General features: G+C 36.9%; 1 protein-coding gene across 1 annotated transcript in view; it reads right to left on the reverse strand.

Annotated features, from left to right (window-relative positions):
• The window catches only part of LOC128983564 (attractin-like protein 1), a 70143-nt gene that overhangs the window by 40665 nt on the left and 6603 nt on the right, over positions 1–22875 (reverse strand). The window contains exons 3-11 of the mRNA XM_054402880.1: positions 15497–15625; positions 14852–15048; positions 11210–11383; positions 8429–8508; positions 7148–7289; positions 6081–6212; positions 5583–5766; positions 4751–5047; positions 4447–4605 (exon numbers count right to left, since the gene is read on the reverse strand). Of these exons, the coding sequence (XP_054258855.1) occupies positions 4447–4605; positions 4751–5047; positions 5583–5766; positions 6081–6212; positions 7148–7289; positions 8429–8508; positions 11210–11383; positions 14852–15048; positions 15497–15625 (1494 nt within the window). The remainder of the gene's footprint in view (positions 1–4446; positions 4606–4750; positions 5048–5582; positions 5767–6080; positions 6213–7147; positions 7290–8428; positions 8509–11209; positions 11384–14851; positions 15049–15496; positions 15626–22875) is intronic.

A 22875-nucleotide genomic window follows, 5' to 3' on the forward strand; every position in this document is an offset into this window, starting at 1 on the left:
TTGTTCACAATCTACATCAACGGTTTAAACCAAACACTAGTAATCAAAGGCATAGCAAAATAATTCTTTATGCAGATGACAAACTTAACCCTAGCAGTGGCCAATGTTAGAAGTGGGGAATGGCCAACCCATTTGGGCGATTTTGCAGACCGGTTGATGATCTTTACACCTAGCCAACCTCATATTCATTTTGTTCAGGAAGAACAGGATAATCTATAAATTAGTAATTAGGGATGGACGGGATTGAATTTTTAGTTCGGGACGGGACGGGACGGGATTTTTATTTCCTTCCCGATTTTCGGGACGGGACGGGACGGGATTTTTTCCTGTGCATAGAAAGAAAGTATTGAGTATTTCAGTTACCAAAAAAGACAAAAGAAATCAATTTTTACCGTTTGTGGCACTGATCATGAAAAACAAAAAAATGTTTGGTTACAACAATCTACAGGTACCTATAGAAACTTGTGACTCGCGGTCACGGTGCGATCGTCAAAATGACCGTGATCACAAGGTGATCGTCGGTATGACTCGCGGTCACAGCGCGATCATCGTTATAACTCCCCGCGGTCACGGCGTGATCGTCGGTATGACTCAGGGTCACGGCATGATCGTCGGTATGACGCCACGGCGCGATCGTCGTTTAGACTCCGCGGTCACGGGGTGATCGCCGGCATGACTCGCGATCACGGGGTAATCGTCAGTATGACTCAGCGGTCACGGCGCGATCGTCGGTATGACTCGCGATCACGGCATGAGCGTCGGTATGACTCCGCGGGCACGGCGCGATCGTCGTTTTGACTCCGCGGTCACGGGGTGATCGTCGGTATGACTCGCGATCACGGGGTAATCGTCGGTATGAATCGCGATCACAACATGATCGTCGGTATGACTCGCGATCACGGCATGACTCCGCGGTCACGGGGTAATCATCGGTATGACTCGCGATCACGGGGTAATCGTCGGTATGACTCGCGGCCACGGCGCGATCGTCGTGTAGACTCCGCGGTCACGGGGTGATCGTCGGTATGACTCGCGATCACGGGGTAATCGTCGGTATGAATCGCGTTCACGACATGATCATCGGTATGACTCGCGGCCACGGCGCGATCGTCGTTTAGACTCCGCGGTCACGGGGTGATCGTCGGTATGACTTGCGATCACGGCATGATCGTCGGCATGACTCCGCGGTCACAGCACGATTGTCGGTATGACTCCGCGGTCACGGGGTAATCGTCGGTATGACTCGCGATCACGGGGTAATCGTCGGTATGACTCGCGATCACGGGGTAATCGTCGGTATGACTCGCGATCACGGCATGATCGTCGGTATGACTCGCGATCACGGCATGATCGTCGGTATGACTCTCGATCACGGCATGATCGTCGGTATGACTCGCGATCACGGCATTATCGTCGGTATGACTCGCGATCACGGCATGATCGTCGGTATGACTCCGCGGTTACAGCACGATCGTCGGTATAACTCGCGGTCGCTGCGCGATCGTCGGTATGACTCCGCGGTCACGGCGCGATAGTCGGTATGACTCCGCGGTCACGGCGCGATCGTCGGTATGACTCCGCGGTCATGGCGCGATCGTCGGTATGACTACGCGGTCACGGCCCGATCGTCGAAATGACTTCGCCTCCTGCGTTCGCGGAACATCTCTCGCGATAGCGGCGTTATCGTCACTCGCGAAGCGGCAAAATCGCCGCCGATCGGACCAAATCCCGTTCCGAAAAATTCCCGAATCAAATGTAATCCCGTCCCGAAAATCGGGAATATTTTTTTCCCGAAAATTTCCCGAAATTTCGGGACCCGTCCATCCCTATTAGTAATAGAATAATGATTTAGATAGTGTATTTTTTCGGAAAAGTGAAAAAAATAAACTTTTTTTTTTAATTTCAAAAGCGGCCTCGGTATTTTTTTTTCTACAGATTTTTTATGGGAAATTCATTATATACATTTTGAAGACAATCTAATTGCCTACATAGAAAAATATAACATGTTAGGAAAATATTTTTTTTTATAAGTTTTTGGGGCAAATATAATAACAAACGGAGAACCGAAAAAATTTAAAACTGTACAGTATTAGTTTGTGTTGTAAAAAGTTATATAATATATGTGTATACTAGTGATGGGCGGATCCAAGAAAATGTCGGTACCGGATCCGGATCTTGAAAAATCCAGATACACACTGTCATAAGGGCTTGTTAAAAAAAATTTAATTAACAGAATGCCAATTTAAATCATACTGTTTAAAATTAAATTGGTAAAGTTTAAAGGTTAATATATCTTATATATAGAGTAATCTCCAGTTGAGCCAATAATCCCTAATTTTTAGGGACACTAAAACTTTTCCAAATCTTACAATAAAACTATTAGTTGATGATATTAGTTGGGCAATGTCACAGTACTATATATTACGACGTCAATAACCTGTATGGTGTCGAATCCGGATCTCGAATCAACCGAATCTTAAGTAAAGATTGGGATTTGAGAATATATTTTTTAGAATAGAATTATGAGGCATATACTGTAACATTGACTAACCATAGAGGTTATTGACGTCAATAACCTGTATGGATGGACAATGTCACAGTACTGTATATTAGGACGTCAATAACCTGTATGGTTAGGCAATGTCACAGTACTGTATATTACGACGTCAATAACCTGTATGGTTAGGCAATGTCACAGTACTGTATATTATGACGCCAATAACCTCTATGGTTGTGCAATATCACAGTACTGTATATTACGACATCAATAACCTGTATGGCTGGGCAATATCACAGTACTGTATATTATGACGTCAATAACCTGTATGGTTGGGCAATGTCACAGTACTGTATATTACAACGTCAATAACCTGTATGGATGGACAATGTCACAGTACTGTATATTACGATGTCAATAACCTCTATGGTTAGGCAATGTCACAGTACTGTATATTACGACGTCAATAACCTGTATGGTTAGGCAATGTCACAGTACTGTATATTACGACGTCAATAACCTGTATGGTTAGGCAATGTCACAGTACTGTATATTACGACATCAATTACCTGTTTGGTTAGGCAATGTCACAGTACTGTATATTATGATGTCAATAACCTCTATGGTTGGGCAATGTCACAGTACTATATATTACGACGTCAATAACCTGTATGGTTAGGCAATGTACCTGTATGGTTAGCATACAGGTTATTGACGTCGTAATATACAGTAGTAGAGTCCTGCAAACTCGGCGTAATGTGGACTGGAAGGATGCCGAGTTTGTGAAATGCCGGGTTATCAGGAACAAGGGTTTAAAATAAGAAAAATACAATTTTTTAAGCTTTTTAACCGCCTTTTTTATTTATATTTATAATACAAGTCAGTATTAAGTCATCAGATATAGTACAACAATTCCTTGGTATGAGTTGCGAATGATTTGCTTGAGCTGGCTTGAGTCCATTTTTAACACGGACTCAAAATATCACTAATTTTCTAAGCCAGGTGATGGCCGAGTTATCCAGACTGCCGGGTTATCGAGAGCCGAGTTTGCGGGACTCTACTGTACTGTGACATTGCCCAACCATACAGGTTATTAACGTCGAAATATACAGTACTGTGACATTGCCCAGCCATACAGGTTATTGATGTCGTAATATACAGTACTGTGACATTGCACAACCATAGAGGTTATTGGCGTCGTAATATACAGTACTGTGACATTGCCTAACTATAGAGGTTATTGACGTCGTAATATGCAGCACCGTGTTATTGAGTAAATAATTGGGAAAAAATCGGTATTTTACATGGATACAGACAGCTTTGTGTTAGTAAAAAAATCGGGGAAAATCGGAAAAAATCGGATCCATCGAAACCGGATCCAGCCCAAGATCCGGTATATTTTAAAATTAAAGTTTCTTTAATGTGGAGAAGATGCATTTGGGTACAAAGAAGAAAAAAAACTTTTTTTGAGAAGTTTATTTTCTGTTCACGCTATTGGAAAAAAACTTTTAAAAAGTAAAATCCAAGTTTTTTAAAAACCCTAAATTATTATCTTGATATTTTTAAAATTGTTATAGCAATATTCTTTTAATATGTAGTTTAAATTTAAGATTGTAAACAGAGCAACACCAACTATTTATCCTCTAGCAGTAATTTTTTGATCATTGTAGAATTATACTGGAACTGGAAGCTTCCCTCCCTACAACCTCTTGGATTTTGAATTTTGTAAAACCCTGGCTTATTGCATATCTACACCTTACGTGGACCCTTTATGTCAAATTTTATAATTCTAGGTTGTATATTTACTATTTAGTGAAATATAGTTCTTCTAGCCAGTCATTCAGTGAAAATTTGCAAATATATAATTGATTTACTAGATATTGCAATACAAAGCGGAATAAAACATCATTGGACCTCACTCATATCTTATTGATTTTGACCATACTTACATGATGATAGATTTGTCTAACTCATTGAGGATTAGTGGAGGGACAGAACTGAGAGGCACACAGCGGCTGTGCTCCTTGTGCCACACACACTTGACTCCCACAGTGGCCTTGACACACTGGGCAGGGTTGGTCAGAGCTGAGCACACTCCAGGGGTATACCTGTTAACAAAACCATACTCTTAGTTTGGGGTTTTTTGCTAAAAACCTGTAAAACAAGGGACTTTAAAAACTGACCCATACCTAAAAAAAAAGCTTTAACCTTTGTTATTATCTAACTACCATATTAATGCTAACCTAACCTTACCTCAACATATCATTCAGCATCTGTCCGTCGAACCCTCCGTAGATGTAGAGGCTGTTCTCAAATACAGCAGCAGACTGTCCGAACCTAGCCAGATCAGCCCTCAGCTCCGCAGGAACGGCCAGGGTGGACCATGAGTCACAGGTGACATCATACGCCAGGAAGTCATGGGAGTAACACTTGGCACCGTGGGAGTGAGCTGTGTCATTGTGTGTGTTGCCACCAAACACAAGCATGAGGCCATTGAGGAAACTGGCCGTGTGTAGGAACCTGGCACTAGTGGCTGGTGTCAGCATCCGCCTGAAAATATGAGCCTAATGGTTTAAATTCATTCCATTTTTAATTCTAGAATCAAAGATTGATTTCTCAATTAAAAATTACGTAAGGAGACAAAGGAATTAGCTGACTCTGGAACCTGCTAACTCGATTTTGTCCGGCGGCGGAATTCGCTAACACTGGAAGTCGCTAACCCGGCCGTGCCCACTGCACAGAGTGTTGCCAACCTTGTACGACAAAATAATCTTACACTAACTGCCGTATTTCAAAATGTCGGTGTCAATAAAGATATAGTAATTGTAATAGTTTTTTGTTATCAATTCCACTTTTAACAGCTACCTAGCCCAAAGTAATTAAAAGGTAATTACAAAATCATTAAAAGTGATTTTTTTATTTTTATTTAAGTCTACAATGGCCAATTGAATGTTTATGATTTCGATCTAAATATAAATGCCAGTAGGCGTATAGTGATTGAGGGAGAGCAGGTGTGGAGGAAGTCATATGCTACACCTCAATAAAAATATATTCTCCAACTGATACTGTAGTCTATTGCACTCACCAGACATGAGTGAAAGGTTCGTAGGCGTAGAGTGATTGCGAGAGAGCAGGTGTGGCATTGGAGTCATACACGAGACCTCCGTACACGTATATCCTCTGAGTGATAGAGTCCCAGGCTGCACTGTGTCCGTAGCCTCCCTTCACTGGGAACCCTGTAGTTTGTACGATGCTCCACACACGAGTACCTACATAATATAAGCGTTCAAAACATTGCTGATGTAGAGGGCCTTTATCCCAGAATAATGACATTTTTCCTAAACGAGAGTTTTCAAGCAATGCTTCTAAATTTTTGCACTTGACTTTAAGATAAATTACTTATGACTAACTAACACTCAGTATTGAGCAAAAATGAATCAGAGATAAAAATCTTAGTTAAAAAATAATTAATTACAAGTAAACAGATTGTAGTATAATATTTAATTAAAAGTAAGGTTTTGGAATTAAATTTTTTTAATAATATTGATGTAGTATAAATGTGATAACTTTCGATCAAACTCACCAAAGTGATATTCCTGCACAGTATTGAGGTAGCCGTAGATAGGAGAATGCCCAAAGATAACCACCATTCGCTCAGACTTCTTTTGTTTGTTTGTGACTAGAGTAGCTGTGTGACCAGCCGAATGCATGGGACCTGAAAAAAGTTTTCTTTAGTTGTAAATTTTACAAATATACAATGATTTAAATTAGCTAGCCGAAGAGTTATTTTTAATAAGTTAGGCCTTATTACTATTTTCTTTATATACTGATATTTTTATTAATGTTTTGAAATAAAAGATTTCAAATATTTTTGTCTGTTTTTTGCCAAGTTTTTAAAACTTGGTAAATATTTCTGAACTTAAAAAGTAGATATAAATTTTTTTTATAACTTTTCATAAAATCTCGTCTGAAAAAAATCCCGTCCCGCCGGAATTAAAAAAATCTTGTCTCGTCTTGAAGTGAAAAATCTAGTCTCGTCCATCACTAGAATTTTATTTCCTTCGCGATTTTCAGGACAGGATGATTTCTCCTTGCAAAAAACAGTTTGTTTCAAAAATCTTTCATAACATTATTGTAGATATACAATAAATAGCAAAAAATCAATTTTAAGCCTTTTTGGCACTGATTCACCAAAACCAATAATGGGTATAAAAAAAAACTTGTGACTATTAAGTTCTTATTTGGTGCATTTTAACTGTGAAAAATCAGTCCCATTATAAAATACATCTAACTATCCACTAACAGGTTTTTAAACGGACTATTAATGCATTAAGCTTGATAGAGTGTTAAGGCCTGACTTGGGTATCCATAGGAAAGCGGTTAAGCTTTAAAAAGCATACATTTTGTAATGTGTAAAACCTGTCCTGAGGTCACGACGCCATCGCTAACATGTCTCGCGGTCACGATTCCATCGTTGACATGTAATGCTTTCACAGCACCTTCTTATCATGTCATGCGTTTACAGCACCATCGCCGATATGACTCGCAATTTCCGAAGGGAAACTTTCGGGACCCATCCATTCCTAGTGCTCATTGTAGGAAATTACGGATTCTTATACCCTTTAGTGGTGAACAAGCAATGATACCCACCACACAGGTTGGTTGAGTTGGGTAGGCAGGGCTCAGCTTTCACTGTGATGTTCTCCCATGACTTGGCACTGACATCAAACGCCCAAAGCTCACGACACACTTCTCCTCCAAACTTCACTCCTCCATACATGTAGATCTTATCCTGAAACGCAATGCAGATTAAAGTGCATCATCAGCAATAGTATTTTTAAAAATGAACTTTTCAAGCTACAGTTTAACTCCTTATATTCAATTACAAGTATGTGCAGGGTGCAGGGAATCCAGTGTCCCATAAGAATAACATTTCAAGACAGGTAAAAAAGTTCTAGGACAAAACTTGTCGCTCAAAATAAGTAAACTTTATACAGAAAAAGTATAAGAAAGTACAGTGAAAACCATTCAACCATTTAATAAATAACTCAGATTGAAGAAGAAATGCATAAAACCATTTTAAAATAAGAAAGTTGATATGAATCAAACATACCTACTAAACAATAAAAAAAAATATATTAAACATGCTTCGTTATTTTATTTAATTGGATCCGGTATAAACAAAAAAAATTTACTAAAACCTAAACAATATTTTAAATAGTGTCATGAAGTAAGAGAAAGAAGTAAAATCCACCGATTACTATCCAATAACAAGAAAATAAATGTAAAATCTTTTATTTCTACCAAACGTTACAAATCTAGCAAAGTTGGGAAACATGTGAAATGGCCACAAACAATAAATATACATAACGGCTAGAATTTAAAATAAGCTAAGAAATCATACAAACACATAATTTAATAAATTGTTAACTTAAAAATACATTTTTTTAATAAGCAATTTTGTAAATTATTTTTGAATTTTTCAGAAGTTTCTTTTGACTTGATATCATTGAATAGTTTTTATGCATCTTTTTTCTAGACACTGTGGAAGCGTTTCAAGAGAGGCAAGCCTATGAATGGGCAGTTTTAAATCATTGTGAAGTCCCCTATAATCATTATTGTTACAGTTTTCATTCACAAAAAATTCAAGATTTTTGAAATTAAGAGTAATGTTTGCAAGGTGTGGTGTAAGTTGATGGGAGTGATAATATTTTTAGATCTTCAAAATAAATTGTCCGCTGTTTACCTCGTTTTGCATTATAAAATGGTGAGTTTTTAGTCAATTATTTTGCTTTTAGTTGGAAAAGCAAATAAAAATACAGAACAGATTATATCTTCAATCAAAAGTAATGTAAATAATGTCACACAAAGTACCTAGTATAAAATATGTGATTTAATCTTACATCTACTGCTCAGTAACATAGCTCATACCCCAAATAACACAGCTGAATGACCATAGCGAGGTCTTGGAATGTTTCGGCTTTCAAGATGTGGCGTCTCCCACACATTTCCTGGAAAATATTCATGATTTATTTCAAAGATTATAGATAATACCTCTTTATATTCCAATTATAGAATACCCTACCGCAGCAAACCTTTAGATTAAGCGAATTTCCAATCTTCTGATTGAATTTCCTGAAACATGTGAGACTTATTCCCATTTAAATATGATTAAGTTAAGTTTAACATTTACAATAAAAACCTCACTAACTCGACACCCAAAAATGTGAAAAACCAATTTTTACCTCATAAAACTTTGTTCCCAAGGTCCGATGATGCTGGTTTGCAAACTCGTTCTAACTTCTAATAAACGTAGGTTTACACAAATTTGATTAAAATCAGATAATTTTAACTCGAGTTATTGTTCTCACACACAAGTTTATGTACAGGGTTGGGCAAGAGTCTGGACTCCCCCTAATAATCTTTTAATTAGTTACACCAGAAAAGCCAAATTCTGCACACGTCTTATATGGCATGAAATTGCATTTTTTTATTACAATTTTCAATTTTGTCCGGAAAACCAAAATGGGGTATTTTGGGAGCAACTCAAAAATGTTTAACATTAAGACCCATCAAGTAACACTTAATTTTAAAGACCATAGTTAATCAAGACAAAACTATGCTGCTATTTGTTATAAGTTAGGGGATGAGTTATAAGTGTTTTGCAATCTTGTCTTTGTAGCTATAAGCCCTTCTCAGATAAGCTGACTCAACTCCTTTTTAATATGTTAGTCAAGAAAGCTACAAACAGATCTGACTTACTCCACACTCATCTCCCATTCATTTTTGGATTAAAATAAACCTTAGTAGTATCCCCATCTTATAAAAGTTATATAAATAATTAAAGAAAAACTCTTTTATCCAGGCCCGTTTTTGACCATGTCAGCGCCCTAGGCACAACTAAAATAGTAGCGCCCCTTTGCAATATACATATAACAGGGTGACCACCAACCGGGAAATCCGAGAATTAAGCGTGAAGTTTTTTGAACCGGGAATTATGTGTGAATTTTGTATTTCTATCTGGAATTGTCAATTTACCGCGATGGCGCATGACAACAGTGACGTTTCCGTGACCACGGGAGACGGGAGATGATAATATGTCTCCACAAGGCCGCGAGAGATGATCAGAACTTTGCCGCGATCGCATAAGACGACAATAATGTCTAAACGACCGCGGGATATGATCATGATTTTACTGCGATCGCGCAATACGATAATGAGATCTAAAGAGCCGTGAAGGATGATCAGAATATTGCATCGATCGCAAGAGACGATGATAATGTCTAAACGAACACGGGATATGATCATGATTTTACCGTGATCGACGTGATCGTGCGAGAGGATGATAATATCGACACGACCGCGGGATATAATCATGATTTTACCGCGATCGCGCAATACGACAATAAGAGCTACAGAGCAGCGAAGGATGATCAGAATATTGCCGCAATCACAGAAGACGAAGATAATGTCCACACAACCGCGGAAAATAGTCAGATATTTGCCGATAACGACGATAACGATCTCTACATCACTGCGGGATATTATTAACATTTTGCCGTAATAGCGGGAGACAATTACGATGTCTTCACGACCACGGGAGATGATTACGATGTCTTCACGACCGCGGGAGATGATTACGATGTCTTCATGACCGCGGGAGACGATTACGATGTCTCCACGACAGCGGGAGACGATTACGATCTCTTTACGACCGCGGGAGACGATTACGATGTCTTCACGACCGTGGTAGACTATTACTATGTCTACAGGATCGCGGGAGTTACAATAATGATGTCTACTCTACACGGCTGCGAGGGATGATCAGAATTTTACCGCAATCACAGAAGACGATGATAATGTCCACTCAACCACGGGAACGATAAGAATTTTTCCTCATTCGCGAAAGACAATGATGATCTCCAAACGACCGCGGGAGATGATTACCATTTGCCGCAATGGCGGGAGAGGATGACAATGCCTCACGACCGCAGGAGGCCATTATGTCTTCACGGCTGTGAGGGATTATCAGAATTTTATCGTGATCACGCAAGAAGATGATAATCTCATCACGACCTCGGGATGTGTTCATATATTGCCGCGATCAAGGAAGACGATAATTAATTATGTCCACACGTCCGCTGGAAATAGTCCGAATTTTGCCGCGATCGCAGGAGACGGACGATGATGACGTATACCTATACAACCGCAATTGTGGGGGACTGTTAAGCTGTCTACACGGCCGCAAGGGATTATCAGTTTACCGCGATTGCATGAAAAACGGCCACATTTTTTTCTTTTAACCCATTTTTTGGCGCCCCCAAAAAAAAACCAATTGCCTCGCGCCCTAGGCACGTGCCTACCTTGCCTATTCGGTAAATCGGCCCTGCTTTTATCAGTTAGAAGGTTTCCCTTCAAAGGTCAAATTTATTAGGACAGGCTTATTCAAATCTTGTACAATAACTTGATTTTTTACAGAAGTTTAAATTTTTTAAGAGGGTGGGAATCTTTTAGCAAGGAGTAGGGCAGAACAGTACAACATGAACTATACTGACAACTTTGATGCACAATAAGATTTGATTGACCTACCAGGACCCTGAGACATCTACTGACAGACTTTAGTCCTTATCGCTACCAAGTACCAACTGACCCATTGACTCACCACTAGACTACCACTAGATTGAGACTGTTCAGACTACTTTGGACACTCACCATTAAAATCGTATATATACATCATCTGCGAGCGGTTGTAAGATTCTCCTCCAACTATGTACAACGAGTCTCTCCACACAACGGCTGTATGAGAGGCAGAGCCGTCTGGTTGGAAGTCTTTAGGCTGGACCACTTCCCAGTAGCCAAACTCTGCTACCTGGCTGCAGTCTTCTCCTGCAATCAGCCAAAACCAGCCAGAAATTATTTCTAACTTGTTACCATAAAAGAAATAAATTGGTACAGAAATGTAACATATTTGTACACAGAAGTGAACTTTTAATATGACATTTAATGTGAAGTGACAAATACAACAGTACAACAGCTGACCAGCTGATTCACAGCCAGTGCTGCTAACGTATTTCGCGCGCATACGACACTGTCTGCATGTTACGTGCTCACTATTTCGTGCCTTAACGTTGCAAATCTGGAGTAAGACAAAGTAATTAGAGTGATAGACACTGATGAGCGAATTGGCAACTTTGCTTTCTCAAATCAGTGAGAGAACATTTACATTGTTAGGAAACTTAACTGTAGGAAAAATCATTTCTGATCTTTCAAAAGCAGTCTGGGTAAAATTTTTTCTACAGATTTTTTATGGGAAATTCATTGTATACATTTTGTAGACAATCTAATTCTCTACATAGAAATATATAACATGCTAGGAATTTTTTTTGTAAGTCTTTTGGGCGTAGTATACGAGCGTAATTAAGTATTACTTGACGGGGCTTAATGTTAAACAGCGGTGTTTTGGGCGTAAACGGAGAACCAAAAAAAATTGAAAATCGTACAGTGTTAGTTTGCATACTAACAATGATATTACATATTTGTAAAGCTAATGAAGTAAGGAACCCAAAAAAGTCATAAAGATTATGGTAAAAATAATTTTTATTTATAAATACTTGTAGGCTAAATAAATAAAATCATGTTTTTTATAATTTAGCAATTTGTGAAAAAAATCATAGTAGCCTTTAAAACTTTTGTACATATTTTTCAAACCATAATCATCTTGTAGTGTATTCATTACCTACATAAGTATAACACATTGGGTAACCATTTTTTTTTTTTTTGTAAATGTTAGGGGCATAATAATATAATAAGCAGAAAACCGCAAAAACAACCGCAAGAAAAATACAATCTTTTATAAACACTATTTCACACTATTCAGTAATATTCATGCATAATAAAATAATAATAACGAATTTAGTAATAGATAGCTAATAACACAAGAGCGAAAACTCATCAACAACAACACGCAATGGCGAATACAAGGCACTTAGTGTATGAGACCTTGACAGTAGTGACGCACTTCTGTCGTCTTCCTGAGAGCAACGGAAATAACCCTGAGGAAAGGGCTGCCACTCTCAATAGCTTTATTTTTATTTCTTCCTCCTCAAAATGACATATTATATGACTAGTAATAATAACTTACACTGTATATCATTCATATTTTCCGTACTATCATATTGTGATGATTGGCCATTTGTTATAAATTCCAAAAACAGCTGTTTTTATAAAATCATAACTGTTGTCCAATCAACATTTCTTTCTAAAAATCAATAACACAATGAAAATAAACTCAATGGCTATCCAGTGGTACCACATGTAATGTCCCAAGACGAAAATTGCCTGAGCAGGGTAATGCCAAACAAGTTGTGTTTTACATTTTCCGAGCGTTGACTGCAGGAATGGTGTAGCGACAAAATGTCATTGTAATTATAACCGTCGTGACATTGTTATACAACTTGTATACGGTTAATTTATGTAATAAAATTAAAGTTCAGAATGTGATCTTTTGAATGGTATAAATATTCTTCACTTCTGAGTTAATTATTAGTGGTTTTTTTACCATTACAAAAATTTTGGCCTGTTCTATCGCTTAACAATGGTGGCCATTATAGGCATCAGGGCAAACGATCGTATGAAGATCATTGGCCACTGCTAGGGTTAATTTTGATTCCCCAGAGGACAGAAACAAAATTTGTTCAAATTTGTATACATCTATAATATACGGTATATAGCTGAACACATTAACACTTAGTACTCTTTTAAAATTAATTTTTATTTATCAACAACTAGCTTCAACCTTTAGGTCATAATCATGTTGTCTTCATCATCTATTGTCTTCTTAAATTAATACGCCAACATGAAATTTGTCCTTTGAACTCCTCCGTAATTTCTTAACCGATTTTGACCATTCACGTCTTATTGGAAAGACCGTATCGTGAAGATTTGCAAACTGGCCTTAAATTTTTGAAAACGTCCCTCAAGCTATGCCCCAGTGGCTTTTCAAGTTCCCATGTTATCATTATGGAAAAAATGTTTACATTATGATCAACATGGACTAAACTTTGTGATCATTACAGAGGAAAAGCCTCTAAGGCTGAATAAAAATGGTACAGCCATGACATTAAACATATGTTACCAAAAACGTCGATTGATTTTAGAAGAGTGTATGACTACATCCAGTAAAAACTTAACTAAAACTTTCATTGAAGGATTAAATTATTATTCACAGTTAAGGGAAAAACATCAAGCCTTTTAACTTTAAATTTTCTCAGGTAAAAATTATTGACGTTATTACAGCAACTAACCAAAAGAATAGGAGTTGAAGATAATAAAATTGTGACAGGACTGAGAGTACTTTAAGATGGGTATGCAGGAAATCGGGTAGTTCTTAAGAAATGTGAAGAAATTTTATTGCTATAAAAAAAGACGAAATTTGAAAATATACTGGCAACAATGGTACCATGCATCATATTGCCTACATTATCAATGGCAAAACATGGAAAACCTAATGTGGTTATGAACCAAAATCAATTTATACTGTGCCATAATCATCCCAGTACTAGAGTATGGTTCAGAAAATTGGGTGTGCCCTATACACCAGCACTAGCGCTAGAAACCACCATTAAATGTTTCCTCTGTATCTTGCTTCACTGTGGGTAAGGTAAGACAAAATAGTATACAGAGGAAGGTGGTGTATACCTACTTAATACTAATACTTGAATACTTGATTCCCGTGCGTAGGACGAGACCACAGCTAGTTTTGAATTAATTGTTCATATAATTACGTACATTTTTTAAATAGGCTCTAGCACGGGATCGTTTTCATATTACTTCAGGCTAGGCATTATCACTTATATTTAAAATACATTGGTGATTGGCAGGATTTTAGCCTTAATACCTTAATACCTCCTTCTTTGTCTTTTACCCACAATGTGGGATTGACAGCGTCACTTTAAACACGATTACTAATACAAAAAAACAATATTTACAACTATTTACATACTTCCGGCAGGCAGTCTGGGACCTCAGAGACCGAACTCCTGTTCTCTACAACTAGACCGGCTCGCTACCTGAGTTTTTGGTATATTACCATTTGTTTTAAGTGACGAGTTGCCAACATTCATAATTTGTGACACAAGTTCAGCATTTGGAAAAATATTGTTTTTTATTTCATTTAGGCCCTACTATGCGTACTGACATAATTCATGTTATTTATTTTCGTCCGTTAAGAGGATGACCAATGATTTATATTTTTTAGATAGGCTAGATTTTTTACAAAAAAAATGGTAGTTAAACTACGCAAGCCTCTGCAACCTGGCAAATTGAAGAATAAAAGCAATTGACTAGTCACTTTACCTTTGTACTTGTCCTCACAGTCACAGCGGTGAGCCTCTCTGTTGCACACCCCATTGCTGTAGCTACAGTTGTTGGGACAGATCTCCTGGTCACAAGCCTCACCCATCCACATAGCATCACAAGTACACACTCCGTCTAGACACACCCCGTGACCCGAGCAGTTCACACTGGACTTGCTGCTGGGACACGAGTTAAGTCTGGAACACACAAACACACCAAATAAATAAAGTCAGTGACTTTGCAGTGAAAGAACAATTCTTTGTACTATGATTAATATTCATTTGTTTGTCTGTTTGTTTTATTTTTTTTTTTTTAGTTATGGCGGACTTTTATTTTGGATGAAAAAAATTAGGCTAGTGGCATTTTTGATTAGGCTATCATAAACTTTGTGAAGGAAATCAGTCTAAACACATGAAATTTGTTTGGATTTGCTAGGAATGAGCATCGTCTCTCTTCCACACTGATTACTAGGCTAGGATCAACCTAGTTAATTAACAATGTGTTCAAATTTTTATTGGTTTTCCTCTTGTAACAGCTTATAGCTAGCTAAGGAAATTTCACTATCAAATTTAATAGGGCCTAGCTGTATGTTACATTTTTTTTTATTTCAAGATTTATATAGGCTATTGATTTAGTGAAACTGACCTGTAGGATATATTGAAGCCAGTCATGTTATAAGCAACATCACTGTAGAAGTGCAGCAGAGCAGAGCCAGAATGCGCCACCACCTCTGGTATCCTACGAATTGCATATGAGTCCTTGTACATGAGTCCACTGTAACATTACAATAGTAGGTTAGAGGCAACTTACTGCACATCCTGCTGGTACAACAGATTGAACAATAGCAATGCATTTTAAAGCTTGTAATCGAGGGAACAGAACATTTAAAAGAATAAAATTATGAAAACAGAAGGAAAAGATCACTGATTTCCCAAACCTAAGAAGTGAAGCTAAATGTTAAACATGTCATTAAAATAACTGCTTATCTAAGGCCCACTCGATATTTTACAACACTATCGAGTTTGGAGTAAAGCAAGTATTTTAAACATTAAAATTAATTAGGCCTACTATTTATTATACATTATTGAAAGAGTATGGTTGTGACTTCATTGCACATAATTGTGTTGTTTGTAAAAATATATGCTACGAGCAGATGTGTGTGAAATTGTACATTTTAATAGAGTTAAAAACATGTTTTTGGGGGAAAACAAATAATGCAATAGGCCTACCCTTTTACCTTTCAAAGTGTATGTTTGTTTAACATAATAACAGTTATTAGGTGAATAAAACTGCTAATTGACAATGGACTAAATTTGGGTGGATCTATGCCTAACAGTTATTTGCCTACCTCAATAACGTTACAATTATCACAAAAAGTCATCGAACATTTTCATTTAGAGAAAATATAGATTTAGTTATGAATATAGATTTTTCAAAAAAGCCTAGGCTATTTAAAATCTATTTTCATGAACTGTTTCGTCTCTTGTCTACTACTCAACTGGAGGATCAGTTGTTATCAAATTACAATTCACATTTTAAACCGGTAAAAGGAAGATTGTTCAGCATCACTAGATCTTTGAAAGTGAACTTTAGAAATAAATCGAACACTATGGGGGGAAGCCCTGAATAAAATTATGCTTCAAGTTTTGTCCCTCCGTTAGTTCATAAGCTTTAAAATTACACCTAAATCGTAAAATTCAGTTCAGTAGGACAGGGAAAAAGGATGGGAGAAAACACTTAAGTTATTGTAGTAAGTACCCTATGTGGATATTTGGGTTTTCTATAAAATTGTCAGAGCAAGTTGTTTATAACAGGAAAATGAGAAAGGCAAAACCTGGAGAGAGATTAAATTGGAAAAGTGTTATATATTCCAAAAATATATCTTTGATTTTAATATTGATCATATGGCTGGAATAATTTCATATTGTAAATAATTCAATGTTTACCTTTTATTATTAAGAAATAAACATATATCAAGTTTTGCTCATATATTTTGTATAGTGCCTTGTTTTCCCCTTCGACAAAACTGGTGAGAACCTTTTCTGCGAAGGAGTGGGGGGCCTGACGTCACTCTACTCTTGAGGGAACACCATTACTATAACGTGACGTTTTGATTCCATCGGTGTTCGTGGCGTAGTTGATAGCGTCTCGGACTCGTGATCAAAGGGTCTGCATTTTGAATCTCGCCGGCGACACTAACTTTTTGTCCAAGATTTTGCTTATTTTTTTAATTTTAACTTTATTTTTTTAAGAACTATTTTTTTAAATTAGTAAACTTTCATTTGATATTCATCTTATATAGTTGTTATATTATTAGCAAGTTTGGTTGGTTCGGTTGGGTTATGTCAGTTTAATTTTATAATAAAAATTGTAAAATTAAGTTAATTTTATAATTAAAAATTATAAGTAGACCTTCATTAGATTTTTATCTTGTATCTTTTTATATCATCAGCAAGTTTAAATGGTTAGGATAGGTCATTACAGTTTAATTTTATAATTAAAATTTTTTAAATTAATTTTATATTAATATAAAACTGAACAGGCGCTGCCTAATCCTTGGAGGAAAGAAGAAGAAGATTAATTAAAAATTATAAGTAAACCTTCATTTGATTTTTATCTTATATCTTTTTTATATTATCAGCAAGTTTGGTTGGTTGGGTTAGGCTATGGCGGTTTAATTTTATGATTTAAAGATTTGCTTAAATTGACAAAATGGCTCTCCCACAATCCCCCACTCCGCGAGATTGTCCACCAGACCAAACAGAAAAAATTCATGAGTAAACAAAAAAATTCCAGGTAGTTCAGGTCGTACATCTATACTAAAATTTCCAACGTGTTTTGCGCCAACCCCCGCAATGCTGTTTTAGCGCTAACTTTATCAAACTCTGTACAGACACCTGAAAAATAGATTCTTAATACTGATAATTTCAATTTTACCAAATTTTCTGAAGGATTATCACACCAACCCCTGTCTTTATGTACTTTCATATAGTATTTAATTTTGGAGCTATAGGTTGTTTCTCAAGTGACCTACAGAAATAATTAATGTAGAAATTACAAAATTTCCACGTAGCCAATTTAAATTTTAAACCCTTATAAATAAATACCACGTTAAAGTTAAATGAAGATATTGCAAAATAAAAAAAAAACTTGTGCCATTTTGAATTGTTTGGTCAAGCCAAACTCGAGGTTATATCGTGATCATCTACCACTGTCATAGAGACTCCATCATCGTTTTCTGCAAAAATCCTGAATATTTCACTCAGTAACAGAAACATCACCACTGTCTTCCGTGGTCGTGACAAAATCCTGATATTGTTCTACGGTAACGGAAACATTATAATCGTCTCCCGCGATCACAGTAAAGTTATCATTATCTTTCTCGATCGTAGCTTAATTCAAATAATTTCCCGCGATCACCATCGTAAAGCAATATTTTTTGGACATCATCATCGTTTCCCGCGGTTGCGGAAACGTCATCGTCCGCATTCGCAAAGGTTTTTCTTTAATTCTGTTGTAAAAAATATTTACACATTCCCCTTTGGTTTTTCAGGAACATAACTCAATTGAAACTCTCAGTTTGAAAAAATATATTTCTTTAAGGCTAGGCAAACTTATAAGGCTACCTAGTGCGAAATGATCTACAGGAGTCAGTGGGATTAGCTAGTAAACATAAATGGAATGGAATAAAAAAGTGAGTAGTGTTTCACAATCAAAACTGTAGGTAAACTAGAATTGGTAAGGAATTAGATTGGTTTTAAACAAAATGACTAATATTTTTATCAACAGTAGATAGCCAATATATTTTTAAGTACATTCATTAATTACTTAAGTCAACACATTACAATGGTTTTAAAAAGCTAAACATATCAAACATTAGACCTACTATCAAACATAAAATTCTATTTATTTTTAACAAAAGAATAACCTAAACATACAATTTTATAATGCACAGTTACAAGGTGGGGAGGTGGACAGCGTAGGAGTTGCTTTTATTAGTATGCTAAGTGAGTGCCAAGGCCGATGTCATGATTTGTAATCATGCCGACACCTAATGAAGTCTTCAAGACTGCCCACCGTCTTACACCACCCTCTGCACGCTTCCGACCAAAACTTTACACTATACGTTTTACTCTTTTATTTCTATTTATACTGGAACTTATTTTCAGAAAATATTTTTGATGTCCTTCCTGAGAAGTGCATGAGTATAGAGTTAAAGCTAACGAAGAAAACTCAGCAAAGTTATGGATTACAAAAATGTTAAATTGTCCTTACATTTACATTATACTGTACTTACTTGATTAATTATATTAATATTACTTGCATTACCCCTTTTACCCCCCGTTATTATTCATTTAGCTATTTTCCCCCTCACATTTTGAAAACAAAAATTGTATCATTTTATCTGTAATTGGACTTACACACACAGTTATGGGTTACTTGGATAAAAAGAAACAATATGCCTGATATTCAGGTGCGTAAAAATTCCATCCGTTCTGTCACTTCCACTGGAGCCATTCACTTTTTATTTTAGGTGGACCTCCCCTACTAACTTTGCTATGGACACTGGACAGGTGAACTTAAGAGTTGCATAATAGATCTGACAAACAAAGAATACAGTAGACTCCCTTTATCTCAACTCATCGGGACCGAGGCCAGTCCAGATAACGGTTTTCCATTTAAACCAATATCCCATAATAACTCAAAAACTAACCTAAATATTTTATTTAAATTTGGGAGAGAATTGTATTTAGACAAGGATCAAGAGAAAAGTCATTTCAACACCCACTTAAAACAGTCTCCCACTTTCTTCCGATCCAGTCCGGTTAAACAGATGTGCTAATAAAAATTGTCTAAAGAGATGTCACTTCTGCTGAGTGTAGTCCAATTAAACGGTGTCTGCCTAAGAGGGAGTCTACTGTAGGCCTACTGGATAAACCCACAGGCCACAGAAGTTTCATACTTGACTCCCATGTAATACCATAATATATCAAATACAGCTTTAAGATGTAATCAACTTGTTTAAGTGAAGGTTTCCTTTGATGGCCGGATACAGTGAACTTAGAGGATACAAAGGTTAATATTTTTATAATAGTGTGTGACAAATCATAAGGGTAGTTTTGATTGTATCAGAACATTGTTATGTCTTTAAATTTAATTAAATATAATAGGTAGTAGTGGTGTGAGAGGGTAAATTGACCAGGCATTAATTATAAAAAGCCTACATCAGTAGTAAATCACCAGTAATGTCAAAGATAACAGTGACAAGCTCCAGCCATCTAGTACTAGTTAGTGATAAAACTGATGGAGGCCCTTAATAATGAACTGTTAATAAGTTTCCAACCTAACCTTCTAATTAAAATGCTATCATTTCTATCATTATCATCTCATAAGAAAATCACTCAAAATACTTGACTTTTAGTTGAGTACAATAATGTGAGAATTGTACACAGTTTATCAAAGAAAGCTATTTCACTGTGGTGTGAGTAGCCTCCGGATTGTGAATAATAACTAGTGAGAGTGGTTTAAATACCTTATTCTTGCAATCCGATTGTTGTCTTCAAAAATAAGTTTCGACCTGCTAGGAGGTCATCATCACGTGTGTACAAGGATGATACGAGGTGTGGCTAGAAAAAAACCTAACTGATGCTGAAAAATAAATGTATTTACAATTATTTACAATTTGATGTTATCTCCTTCAATGTACTCTCCTCCTTGGTCTCTACACCGCTCCATACGAATTTTCCACTGTTCATAGCAATGCTGCAGATCATTTTCGGTAAGTCCATACATTACTTCCGTCGCTTTTTCTTTTACTGCTTCAACACTCTCAAATCTAGTTCCTTTCAAAGCTGACTTGACTTTAGGGAAAAGAAAGAAGTCACAGGGGGCCAAATCAGGTGAGTAGGGTGGATGGTCCAAGATGGGAATGTTGTGATTGGCTAAAAACGTCTTCACTGACAACGCATTGTGAGCTGGGGCATTGTCTTGGTGCAGGATCCATGACTTTGTTTTCCACAAATTGTTCCGCTTTCTCCGTACTCGCTCACGTAAGGTAGTAAGGACACTAATGTAGTAATGCTGATTCACTGTTTGTCACTCTGGTACCCAATCAATGTGCACAATCCCTTTGATATCAAAAAAAACAATCATCATTGCCTTGAATTTTGATTTCGACATTCGTGCTTTTTTTTGTCGTGGAGAAGCAGGGGATTTCCAATGCATCGATTGGCGTTTGGTTTCGGGATCGTAAGTAAAAAACCACGATTCATCACAAGTAATAACATTTTGTAAGAATGTGGGATCACTTTCAATGTTTTCTAGGATGTCAGAACAAATCATTCTTCGGCGTTCTTTCTGTTCAATTGTGAGACACTTTGGAACCATTTTTGAACACACTTTGTTCATGTTGAAACTTTCATGAAGAATATGCCTAACACTTTCCTTGTCAATTCCTGTCAACTCAGACATTGCTCTGATTGTTAACCGGCGATCTTGTCGAACAAGTTTACCGATTTTTTCAATGTTTGCATCAGTTTTTGCTGACAATGGTCTGCCAGTACGAGTGTCGTCACTTGTGTCTTCGCGGCCATCTTTAAATCGCCTAAACCACTCAAACACTTGTGTTCGTGATAAACAATCATCGCCGTACACTTGTTGTAACATTACAAACGTTTCACTTGCAGATTTTCCAAGTTTGAAAAGAAATTTGATGTTATCACGCTGTTCTTTTTGTACACTCAACATTTTTCCGACGCACAGACAAAACGACAACTACTTAAAACAGACGCCACGGGCAGACTGAGTAAAGAAGGCGGATGAAACTCGAGCGGTAGGCGGGGCGAGAGTCACGTGACAGGCCACGCGACTTTCAGCCTTATTGCATTCGTTTTATTGTTGCACCGGGACTAGTCCGGTTTCTTTCTAGCCACACCTCGTATTACTTCATATGAAGGTCGTCAGTTTTTTACATTTACACAAACACATGACAAATAAACACATAGTGCACACACATATACGGCCGATAAAATATAACATCGAACTCGACAAGCGGACCCGTGTTGAAAATGCGGAAGTTGCGTCTAGACTGCGCTCTGAGTCTAGATGCAACTTCCGCATGGTGTGACCGTACTATTGAAATACACAAACATTGTGAATTATATCTCCTTATTTTTTAACACCATAGAAATTTGTAATGTAATGTTTACAAAAGTAACAATAAGAAGTGTCAACTTATTTACTAACAGCTGACTATTTAGAATAGAGTAGGCCTAATAAATCAAGATTATGACACCCTTCCTCACTTATTGAGAAGATCATAAACTATTTTTGAAGAACAAAAATGTGTTCTTGTGTGGATAGTAGACCTTGTGTCGAAGGTTAACCCTCCGAGTGTCATGCGTCGCTGCAGCGACTCACGAACACTGTTTACGGCGAAGGCTCTATGACTGACAAAATCGGATTGAACTGGATCGAGTTTGGTATCGTTCTTTTCATTATATTCTAAGCTTTCTCCAGAGGTCTGTCTCTAAGCGCTTTATGTTCTCCGAGCCGATCGTAATTGTAGCAGACAGCTTGACGTGCGTATTTGTAAACAGTTTAGTTAACCTCGGACCGATGACTGATGTGTTTTATTATGTTTATCATTGTTTTAGTGTTACAAATCAAAAGTAGTGATATACGTGGTGCATTATAAGAAGATTTAAGTGATTTTGAAGGGCTGGTTGATGATCCTGAAGAAGTAGGTAGTGATATTGATGTAAATTATCAGCCAGATTCCTAGCTATGGTTAGGCTATGCATTCTTAGCTAAACGCTATGTACTAAAATCTGTTTTTTGCCCATAACTTATTTATTTGCAAATCTACTTCCATATATTATTATATATTTGTAATCCTCATAAAATTTAGAATAAAGTGGCTATTTTCAAATATTTATAGGCCTATAATTTATACAACTTCATTGAGCGCGAACTTATTTTTTTGTTCAATTTTTCCAAAATAATTTTTATTTTTACCTAAAAAG

Source organism: Macrosteles quadrilineatus, unplaced genomic scaffold (genome assembly GCF_028750875.1).
Source record: "Macrosteles quadrilineatus isolate MER2022 unplaced genomic scaffold, UCM_ALF_1.0 Scaffold_1__1_contigs__length_201487025, whole genome shotgun sequence".
Classification (NCBI taxonomy): domain Eukaryota; kingdom Metazoa; phylum Arthropoda; class Insecta; order Hemiptera; family Cicadellidae; genus Macrosteles; species Macrosteles quadrilineatus.